We start from the raw sequence: 11,899 nt of genomic DNA, 5'->3' as shown, positions 1-11,899 counted from the left end.
AATTGCTCTTGGTTGTGTGATATATTACAATTTGAATCCTTTGACTGTTCCAGACTTGTTTCTTCAGACCCATTTTTAAACACTTTGTCCTGTTCAGGGGTTAAGTTAGTCACAAAGAGCATTCACACTCACCTTCTCACCTGTGTTTCCCTGCAGTACACACACACACACACACACACACACACACACACACACACACACACACACACACACACACACACAGAAAGAGAGAGAGAGAGAGAGAGAGAGAGAGAGAGAGAGAGGAGAGAGAGAGAGAGAGAGAGAGAGAGAGAGAGAGAGAGAGAGAGAGAGAGAGAGAGAGAGAGAGAGAGAGAGAGAGAGAGAGAGAGAGATTGGGCAAAATGGGACAAACACCAAATTGAGACCCTGCATGTGGTATTCTGCAAATCCATTCTCCGCGTCTAACGGAAAACACCAAATAATGCATGCAGAGCAGAACTAGGACGATACCCACTAATTATCAACATTCAAAACAGAGCATTTACATTCTATAATCAGCTGAAAGTAAGTGACCCCTGACATGCACCATATCAAAGCCCTCACCTACAGAACGCTCTGGGACTCACAAACACAAGCAGAGCCCCCAGAGACAAACCCCATTAGACTAAACCAAATTATAATAAAAGCAAAAAGAAAAACCATTTGACACATTTGAAAGAATCAATCAAAAACCAGAGCAAACTGGAACACTATTCAGCCCCCAAAAGAATACCTGAGCACTGAGGACCGATCCAGAATGAAGGCGATCTGTCACCATGTACAGACTCAGTGAGCATGTGCTCGCCGTGGAGCCAGGCCGCCACAGGCAGGCCGCCACAGGCAGGCCTGGCTCCCCAGACAAGACAGGCTGTGCACCCACTGCACACAGCAGGCGGTGGAAACCAAGTTGCACAACCCACAGGGTTACAGACACCCAAACATATTTTGAAAACATAACTAATAACAAAGAACTTCCATATTTGCTAGGTGAAATATAACAATGTGCAGACACAGCAGCAAAATGCAATGAGCTGCCGTGACCACAAAAGGTCGGCCGATGGAATACAACCACTGTGAAGACTGTCAATCATCAGTGCATTCCTGCACTGACCATTTGCACTGTACCGATCTCTGTACATAGACATACTGTACACACAGAACATCCAACCATCCATCAGCCGGACTGCTTATCCTGCTCTTGGGGGTCGCGGGGATGCTGGAGCCTGTCCCAGCAGTCATTGGGCGGCAGGCAGGGAGACACCCTGGACACATAGATTCCTTTAAATACATTTCTTTAAAAAATGGCAGTGTTTACACAGTTCTTCGTATTTATATTTTTTAACCACAATGTCCACGTTTTTCTAATTTTATCTGTATCACACACACACACACACACACACACACACACACACACACACACACACACACACACACACACACACACACACGTACTTTTTAACAGCAAATTCACAATTCTTTTGTTAGTATTTTTAAGTTGAATTTGCCTATTTTCATTTATATACTTGACTACTATGTTGCAATGTTTACACATTTCTTTATCTAGTAGCTCTCTACTTATTGTAAGTAGACTAGTTGTTTTATTTCACACTTGCTTTGGCAATGTAAACGTATGTTTCCCATGCCAATAAAGCCCTGTTGAATCTGAATTTGAATTCGCGAGAGAAATAGAGGCGTTGAGATGGCATTAAACAAACCATCCAATTCATTCTCTGTGCTGATGGCGCTATCGTGTGGCCATTAAGCTGCACCAAAGACGCCTTATTTTTCCCGCAACCGCGAAGACCCGCCTTATTCTGCATCTGATTGGCTAGTACTGGGTAAGGGTTAGCCAATCAGACGCAGAGTATGGGCAGGTCTTCCCGGAGTGCGGGTGAGGGGAAAAAAAATAACCAACCAAAGACGAGAAGACGTTTCTTCCTATCACTTTGCGGGTGGAGCTAAACTCGAAAACAAATGCGGAAACTCTGGGGACTTGACCCGTGGACATTTTAAGGTTGACAAATCGAGATGGTTCACGATGAGTTGAGGGTCCGTCTGAGGGACGGCGGATATGTGAACTGGGTGAAAGCCGGTCATTGCCTCCGCCTACTGAAGGATGGCCTGCATCCTTACACCGATGTGGAGATGAGGTCTTTTCACAGAGACGTGGTCAATCACAACAGGCGTCTGCGACAACCGTGTCAACGCTTTTGCTCTTCGAAAGGGGACAGAGTAAGATCGATCAAATGCTCCGTCTCGAAGGAGTTTGGTTTCTGAAATCAGATTGCGATTGATTGTTTAAGTTAAGAGAGAGAACTGTCTCTGATGCTTGTCATACTTTGGTTTGTAGGTTGGTAGGTCTAACAAACAACTGGTTTTGGCTTTTTAGATTGTTGCCCTCATTTATATGTGTGTGTGTGTGTGTGTGTGTGTGTGTGTGTGTGTGTGTGTGTGTGTGTGTGTGTGTGTGTGTGTGTGTGTGTGTGTGTGTGTGTTCAGCTGACTTCGTTATGTCCTATCTGCTCTGAGTGGAGCAGAGTGATATTAAGACACCACAGACAGCCTGATGCTACTGTGAACTGGGGAAACTGCATCCCCCCTTCCTGGAGTCACAACCACTGGGAACTCGCTAAGGTAACCTGTTTATAACAGCCGGGCTGAATGTTATAACGCCGTATGAAGCATTTCGACTTTCCTAAACCATAGTATCACCAGCAGTGATGGCTGGTGGAGATTTTGGGTGGGTGGGCTAATAAATGCATTATATCCATCAATAGTTCAGCAACAGCAGCATCATATCTGAGATACCAAGTTACAGCAACAACACTATGCCTTGCAAGTGCTCCATAACAACACTATAGAGAAGTGTCTGTGAATGTTCTCATTCATCCAGGTCATGGTTATCCAAAGGAATTGAATCGAGTGCAACTGGACTTGGTATATATATCCATGAAGACGTTTTGCCTCTCATCCAAGAGGATTCATCAGTTCGTGCCTTTCTGACTAGACCAAGCTAGACTAGCTTGGGAACTGACTAGACCAAGCTGGATGAGAGGCGAAATGTCTTCACGGATATATAACAAGTGCAGCTGCACTATAGAGAAGTACCCACAAGAATGGCCTGATGCCAAAAAAAACTCTGTATCTCTCTCTCTCCCCCAAATACACTCACACATTTCCTAATTTTATTGGCTAAATGTGTCAAATCCATGATTTCTTGTTGGGTCCAAGCCGTGTCTCCTCCAAGCATGAGGAAGCGGAAAAGCGACTTCTTAGCTACACTTGCCGTCAGCCAGTCCTTTCGTTGAAAAAAAGTAACACAAACTTGCGATTTTATCATTTGTCCTTTTGTGTTATTTGAACATTGTTTCGACTGTGGGTCCCCCATCTCTTCACTTCTAATTTTTCCTCCAAAGACATCAAAGAATATTGACAAAAGTAAAATCATCATGGCAAAGTAAATCATCCACCTCGTTCATGCTAACGCCCGCGCTCACCTTCCTCTCCCTGCTCTAAGGTTTGAGGGAATTTGTTGAAGCCGAATGTTGTGTAGTTTGGACCTGGTCTTGTGCCTCTAAAGTGGTTAGTATGTGTTAGTGGAACAGGATGGTTGGTAGGAGAGTTCTTATCTTTGCTCAGCTCTAGTCTCTCTCTTTCTCTCTCTCTCTCCCTCGCCTCCATCCCTTTCTTTCTCTCTTGCTCCCTCTCCACAGGCCTATATGCCTCGGGGTCTGATGAAGGTGAAGGGCTTTGCTCAGTGCGATGCTTCAGCCCTACTCAACCTGATGAACTACTGTGATCACTTTAACGCCACAGATCCCAGGCTGGTTAGAGAGGTAACGCACAAACACCAAAATGACAAACAAGTGTCAACCCATACCAACAGTTCAGAGTTTTCAACCCTTTACTGTTCTACAACCAGCACTCTACTACTAAAAAGGTTTCAGTTTTGAATTGTTGCAAAAACTGGTGTCTTAACATAAAGACTCAAAATACATGATAGCTATTTTTATAATTTTAATCATCAATCTAATCTTTGTGTGTGCGCTTATACTTTAGGTGATCCGGTGTAGGAATGAGTTGATGCATTCTTGTGATTTGCATGTGGACAACGAGTGGATGAGACGTTACCAGAACAGCCTGAAGAACCTGCTGCAGCAGCTGTGCCATGTGTCGGAGCTGGCAACAGCTGCCCAAGAAATAACCGAGGTGTGTGTGTGTGTGTGTGTGTGTGTGTGTGTGTGTGTGTGTGTGTGTGTGTGTGTGTGTGTGCATCAGGGGGGGGGGGTGACCAGCAGAAGAGGATCCTGTTTAGGAATGAAATAACACAATAACAAAACAAACATTTATGACTGGTAAAGGCAAGTTGATCTCAGGATGAATGGATGTTGATCTGTGTGAATGGAATTGTTCTGCAGCCCCATCTCATTACATGTACACACGGAAACACAGAAACCGGCGTTTTTAAAAATCTGCACTTTAGAAGGTGTTGTGAATAAATCTCCATTTTAGTGCCCTAAAATGCCATTTGTGTACGGACGAAACACCAAAATGCATAGAAACAGCTATGTTTTCAAAAATACCCGTGGACATGTGGACTAGGCATCATTTTGATGACACCAGTGATAAAAACTTGTAGGCGCAAGAGGAAATGTGATTTTAATTGTGAGTCAAATGCTCACAGTTGAGTAAGGTTCATTGAGTCATATTTTAGCAAGAAGAGGACTTTCTTATTTGTGAGTGCCAGTCTAGTTGTTGGGTTAAGCTAATATTGTCTTGTGACCATCCTAGGAAATTAGCTTCCCCATTGCTCATGCCCCCTAGTGCCACCCATGGGTGTCGTTATTAATATTACTGAGAGAGTGGTGCTGTTGGTGGTCAGTTTAGGTTTGCATATGAAAATGGAAATACATGCAGTTTTTTTTTTTAACCTGGCTATGTTTAATCTGAGGGAGAATGAGAAAGCTTTAGAACAGGAGACACAGGAAGGAAGTTTACCGACTAGGAAAAAGTGGTCAGAGTGCAATATATATACACACACACACACACACACACACACACACACATATTTATTTATTTGTTTATTTATTTGTTTATTTATTTATTTTCATATACATATCCATCCATCCATTATCTAAACCGCTTATCCTGCTCTCAGGGTCGCGGGACGCTGGAGCCTATAAACATCTATATACGTCTCTATATATCTCTATATATCTATCATCTATCTATCTATCTGTCTATATATATAAAACACCATTGACGGTTTTAGAAAAAAAAACACTACCTATCTATCTATCTATCTATCTATCTATCTATCTATCTATCTATCTATCTATCTATCTATCTATCTATCTATCTATCTATCTATCTATCTATCTATATATATATACACACACACATACATATGGGAGTGTTGGTGGATACCGGGAAGAAACCAAAGACACTCACCTTCCCAAAATGAAGGATTTTGACAGGGAGGGGTAGAAGGACTAGACAGAGCTCTCTGAAACCATCACTTCTCCAGCATGGAGGGGTTTCCTTATGAACAAGGAGGAGATCCACGAGATTGCTTTTGAGTTCATAGAAATTAATAGAAACAAGGGGTTCTCCGATGAAGCATAAGAGTGTGTACTGGGCTATTTGATTAACGTTAGATTAGATAAAAATTTAATTATCCCCGTGGGTAAGTTGGCTATGCCTCAATGTGAATATATGATTATGTCTAAAATATCCCTAATACCAAGAATACTAATGAAGAAGATACCCATGAAGGGGAAATGTGTTTTTAAACTGCTAAATAATTTTGTCTTACACAGGAATTTATATCAAAGCTAGGCTTAAATTGCCTTTTAGACCTAGGCTTTAGGCAATCGTGTCCTATAACCAAATATCTCCAACAAATCTGGTTCTGGCTCCATGTAAATAAAAGTTTTATGTAAGGTTTATGTAGAGAATGGAATCAATATTATTTAATCGTGGCTGGTTGGGGGGAGATAAGCAAAACCAACTTGAAGCAGAAATAAAACTGAAGAATTTGCCAAGGAGTACACGCACCACTTGCTGCAGTCGCAGCTCTTCTGATGCCTCCCCAGTCTCCGTCAGATGTGGAGGTCCAAGGGGTGGGCAGACCAGCTGAAAACAGCACTGTTAGTGACTGAGTGAACAAGTAGTAATGTCTACCTATTTCTGAATACAGTCCTTCTCAATTTGGCTCAGACTGAAGGAAAAAAACATCCAAAACGCTCCATTAAAACATTGTTTATTGCCACCCGCACCAGCGAACATTTAAGTGAGCGGATATGATGAAGGCCCAATGTCAAGAAGTAGCCGAAGCAGCTTGTAATCACAACATGACCACACAAAGCTTAGTTTATTACATTCCCATCAAAAATCAGTTATTTCATACTTTTCTCTCGGTAACAAGACATGTTTATTATTTGCGGCTATTTGGTATGAATATGATTTCATCCCATCCAAAAAAGGATTCATACCCTTGCCAGGCTATGATGACTGCTGAAATCTATAATGCTATGAGGCAACATCTCTGTACTACAGAAACATAAAACAAAACGAGGTGTGATGCTAGCCTGAGAATGTGGCCAACAACTTGAACCTGAGGTGAACATGTGGCATTTATCAGACTTATTTTCACGTTAAGTGAATTCACTCTTGTGTGCGTGTTGTGTGCATGTGCTCGCACGTGTTTCTACAGATGCTGACAGCTGATTGGTCAATATGTATCTCTGGGTTGGACCGCGTCGACGCAACCCCCCTGGACGGATTTGAATCAGACTCTGTCAGAGATTGGGAGGCCAGTGCCAACTCAATCAGCCAATGGGAAGTTGAGTTGCTAAGAGAGAAGCTGGATGAGCTGCTGGATGATACAGAGACACGGGTGTGAAGAACTGAAACATATCTAAATACACACACACATATTGACTTACAAAACAAGAGCCATGTTATATGACTTCCATTGAATTTTCCTCTTTGCCGCTGTCTCTTTTTCCTCTCTCAGGACACAGAGCAGTTACTGAGGCTGAGTGCTTTCCTGCAGGCCAACAGAGACCTGGGGGAGCTGTTCTCTACAGAGCTTCAAGCCATCAGCTCAGCGGAGACCAGACTATGAGGAGAAGCGGAAGAAAGGGTTGAGGAGAAGTAGGAGAGAAATGTTTGACAGCTGTGTATCCCTGTGGCTTGGGGGCCTTTAGCCCAAACCATGACTCTTACACCTTGGCCCTCTGACCCCCCCCCCCCCCCCGCCTTCCCTCATCAGGGAGAAAAACAAACTACCAGCCTGGCTTACTGTGTCCTCTCCTATAATACTACAAAAGTTACCTATGACAGTCCCAGCTCTGAAACAAAAATTGAGGCACTATTCCAGCCTTAGCTATATGCAGTGAGCAAACAGCATGGAGAGATTGAGAGTTATCACCGAAACAAAAAACAGCTAATTTCTAAAGCAAAAAATAAATCCTCTTTAGAGATAATCGCATCATCACCCAAGCTGTGTGTGCACTTCAGCAGAACATGGTGACAATTGGCCAGGGTACAAAACGCATGACAGCCACTCCTTCCTACCACACAAAACCAACAACATTCCATGTTAGCTTACACATCAAGACAGTGCACACACAACCAAGCAACCATTAGTGACAGCCACTTCAGAACCATGGACAGTGAACCGTGATCATGGCATTTTGGGAACCCATCACCACAAACAAGCAATATTATTAATAAATAACATTATTTGATTTGCACAGCAGCCTATTAAATATATGTTATGGTAAATGTGCATAATGACTGCTGAGTTGGTAAATTTACAGATTGACCGGTAATTCTTTATAATGACCGTTTTCCCAAATAAACCTTAACATATACAAAACTGTCAGCAGTGGCCAGAATAAAATCAGTTGGCACGGCGGCCTGTTAGATTTTAAATGACTTACCAAGTTAAGCCCTTCTTTTGCCAATTAACTCCCAACTTTTTATTCAAAGTTAATCTTGAAAACGGCATAGATAACAAATTCGCAACAATGTTCTCACTAGCGGTAACGTTACTCGCAGCTTCCATCGTGAACCAACAAGCTAGCTAGATGCTGTTTTATCTGTGTTGTTTTTTTCCGCTAGCTTGTGATTTGTGTTTCCGGCCAACGGGCAGCACTTGTCATAAAGTTAGCAATAACAAAGCCCACCCATTTAGAGGGAAGATATGATTGATTAATTTTGTTGTCATTTGAAAATACTCTCATTGCTTGGACCTCTGTAAAATTATAGCTGGACCACCAATCACAGAGCAGAAAGCATAGCATTTTTTCCCAGCAACTGCAGAGGCACAAAAACTCTGATAGGGAGACAAAAAGGGCTTGTTTCATTTAATCCTTTACATTCCAACACAAACTGAATAGGCATGTTTGAAGGGTGAACCAACAGGCTAGCTAGCTATTTTATCTATGGTTTTTTTTCCACTAGCTTGTGATTTGTGTTTCCCCGCAGCAGGCAGAACTTGTGATGAAGTTAGCAATAACAAAGCCCACCCATTTAGAGGGAAAATATCATTGATTACTTTGGCTGTCATTTGAAAATTGCTTGGACCTCTGTAAAATTATAGCTGGACCACCAATCACAGAGGTGAAAGCATAGCACCCCCCCCCCCAGGAACTGCAGGGGCACAAAAATTCTGATAGGGAGACAAAGGGGCTTGTTTCATTTAACCCTTCACATTCCAACACAAACTGAATAGGCAGGTTTGAAGGGTTTATTTCCTCAGAAACTTTTTGTTTAAATGTTGATAGTTTCCCTCTACAAAATGTGAGGGGGAGGAATGAAGAGTAAGGGAAAGGACGGGATAAGAGACGGGCTGAAATTTTCTGCATTGGTATGTGTAGGGCATGTAAATGGATTTGATAGAATTGTTTTGATGACCACAACTTTCTTCACTCTGTTTTATTAAGCGTGCAGAGAATGGTACATATAATAATGTATAGTCCATACCAAGCAGATAAGCTGGGGCTATAGGGCCGGAAATGCATTTTGCTGTGTGTGTGTGTGTGTGTGTGTGTGTGTGTGTGTGTGTGTGTGTGTGTGTGTGTGTGTGTGTGTGTGTGTGTGTGTGTGTGTGTGTGTGTGTGTGTGTGTGTTTTATGGACAATACAGTGGACATTACTTAGACGTTTATCAGAAAATGGATCTGTTTAATGTTGGTGAATAGTTTTCTTAAATTAAATAAGAAACAAAAAGAACCCTTACTGTGGAAATATTCAGTAAAAGGTAATGATGACGGGTTTCATATAACATGGCAAATGTTGTCAGACTGCTGACCTATCGACCTGATTAATGTATTGCCAAGAGGAAGGCCACAATTCAAGTGGGTTCCACCTGGCCCTATCTAAATGACCCCACACGACTCTCTTTCATGGTGATATGACTGTGAACATGTCTGTACTCGGACAGGAGCTGAACCGATATTGAAAGGTTATCATGGCCCATTTCATTCATTACTTTTTCCAAATCTTCTGTAATACTGAATACTCATGTTTTTAAGGGTCGTTAGCGAATTCAGGGGGCAGCCGGGATTCCGCTGCAGCCGGGAAGCGAACCCGGAGCGACTGTGCTAATCAGTCAACTAAAGGGTCCTACCCGTTAGCCAAGGGCTAGCGAGTCTAGTCATCCATGTTCGTTACACTACCTCCCTCTTTCGGCATGCGTGTCCCTGCACTTCAGCATATCAGCTCCCTCACACCTCTGGGTGCTCACGCTCCCGATGGCCTTACGGTCTCACCGTCCCACTTTTGATACCAATGTAGCGAATTCGGGGGTTAGCCCGGGAACCGCCACAACTGAGACGTGAACCCGTGTCTCCCGCACCACGGGAGACTATGTTAACCAGTCGACTAAAGGGTCTGAGCCGTTAGCTAAGGGCTAGCGAGTCTAGTCATCCATGGTCGTTACACTACCCCCCTCTTTTGGGAAGCACGGAGATCAGCTCCCTCATGCCTCTGGGCGCACGCACTTCAGATGGCCTCACAGTCTCACTATCCCACTTGTGACACCAATGTAGTGAATTCGGGGGCCAGCTGGGATTCCGCCGCAGCCGGGAAGCGAACCCGGGTCGCCCTTGGTCTGTGCTAACCAGTCAACTAAAGGGTCTGACCCGTTAGCCAAGACCACAGTGGTACTCACTAATTTTCTTAGGAGAGCCACTTATGAGTAAGACCATTCCTCAAAGAGCAAGAGATTGCAGATATAACTCGGGTGTTTTTTTTTTAATCATCACTCTCAAGATATTTACCATCTTTGTGTATGTTTAAAAAATATATAGTACCATGCTTTCCATCCTTACATCTCTTTTTATTCTCAATTAGTAATTACATTGCATTACTAAAATGTATACTTGTTTGCAAGGCTGGGAGTGGAACCCATCTTATGTATGCACGTACATATACAATTATACATAAGCATTATTAACATGAAAAAAAATTTCACAAAAATGTATATATTGGCTAACAATAGAGATGAAAAAAGTATTTTTCTCTGTTATATTTGTATCAATGTGTTGAGGCTCTCATGTGTTTTAACTGTCCCTTGACTTTCTCCATGCAAAATACATAACATCAATATGTTGAGGCTCTCATATGTTTTAGCTGTCCCTTGACTTTCTCCATGCAAAACTTGTAGTTAGTGGTTGCAATGCTAGTCAAACAATCAAGATGCACGTGTGTAAGCCTACTTCTATGTTTTCTTTTGACAATGCTCATTATAGAAAACGTTGCCTCATATGAGTAAGTGCTCACAAAAAAAGCTCATTACCTTCTGCACACAAAGCTTTAAATGTGGATAATCCGAGGCTGGGACCATGCTCCAGAAATAAGCAACGCCTGATCTGAGCTCAGTTTTCAGTACATCGTTGACCTGCAGCTCAGTAATCTCACTCTGTATTACAGCCAGGTCTGGACAAAGGTTTTTCAGTGCAGGTGTAAGGCTTGACAATGACACATTAAAAGGGTTCTCAATGAAATTGAAAAGCTCCCTATACCCCACAACATCTCGAAATCTCCTTTCAAATCCATTTCTTATTTCCTCCCATATGCCTTCAAATTCATCACAGTCAAAATGTTGCAGTAGATCAGGGTTAGCAGTTGTGCAGGCTCTTAGATTGGGAGAGTGAAGAAATTCTCTGTCGGGCATGAAGACAGTGGTGATCTTGTGCTGGAAAGCAGTGACTGCTCTTAGCATATTACCTGGGTGCTTCCCTTTTCTTTGGAGTTGGAGGTTAAGGGAATTCAGCTGGGATGTTATGTCAGTGAGGAGTGTCAGCTGTAATATCCAGTGTGGGTCCTCAAGCTTCCTCAGTATGCTGCCATCTGCTGGATAATTCATTTCAATGTGCTAAAACAGGACACAAACGGAACCTGTAGAAGTAAGTTATAGCTATGTTCTTATTGTTATCAGTGGATCTATATGAGGTGCAAAACAAAGTCTCGCGAGCCGCGTAAAGAGTAACACTGGCCAAGGGCTTGCGAGTCTAGTCATCCATGGTCGTTACAAAAAAAAATTATATATATATATATATATATATATATATATATGTATGAAAATCAAAGTAGTGTTATAACACCTCGCACTGGTGGCGCCAGAGTTTTTCCTTTTGCTGGTGCTATGGAGTTGCTCGACTTTTCAGTGAGGGTGCTCAGAAATTCAGGGTTTCCCAATAATATGCCAGTCGCCACAGTTCAATACTGCAGCACCCGCGACACAATTACATACGCAGTACCCGCTCCTCCACAGTTACAATGTCATTCAAGGCGAGATATTCAGCTCAGGGGATATACGTAGAAGTAAGGCTCACAAGCCTGCCTGCGTTCTAAGATCACAAACACATGCTGCCAGTTACCAACAC

The 11,899-nt window shown here is 42.7% G+C and overlaps 1 protein-coding gene across 1 annotated transcript; it reads left to right on the top strand.

Moving 5' to 3' along the window:
* Positions 1-1,991: 1,991 nt before the first annotated feature.
* LOC130123767 (uncharacterized protein CXorf38 homolog) lies at positions 1,992-7,152 on the top strand. The gene is made up of 6 exons (XM_056293058.1): positions 1,992-2,232; positions 2,500-2,634; positions 3,714-3,836; positions 4,060-4,209; positions 6,716-6,898; positions 7,019-7,152. Exons 1-6 carry the CDS (start codon positions 2,029-2,031, stop codon positions 7,127-7,129), a joined length of 906 nt encoding a protein of 301 aa, XP_056149033.1. The 5' UTR covers positions 1,992-2,028; the 3' UTR covers positions 7,130-7,152.
* Positions 7,153-11,899: the final 4,747 nt, after the last annotated feature.

Source organism: Lampris incognitus, chromosome 14 (assembly GCF_029633865.1).
Source record: "Lampris incognitus isolate fLamInc1 chromosome 14, fLamInc1.hap2, whole genome shotgun sequence".
NCBI classification, from domain to species: domain Eukaryota; kingdom Metazoa; phylum Chordata; class Actinopteri; order Lampriformes; family Lampridae; genus Lampris; species Lampris incognitus.
The sequence above is the reverse complement of the archived record's forward strand: the minus strand, read 5'-3'. Positions and strand labels throughout refer to the sequence as shown.

Bases quoted from the DNA above. Each gene is read 5' to 3' on its own strand.
- LOC130123767 (XM_056293058.1), top strand. From the start codon at position 2,029: ATGGTTCACGATGAGTTGAGGGTCCGTCTGAGGGACGGCGGATATGTG. The intron at 2,635-3,713 runs GTAACCTGTTTA...CCCTCTCCACAG, and splicing joins ACCACTGGGAACTCGCTAAG to GCCTATATGCCTCGGGGTCT. The intron at 6,899-7,018 runs GTGTGAAGAACT...TTCCTCTCTCAG, and splicing joins TGGATGATACAGAGACACGG to GACACAGAGCAGTTACTGAG.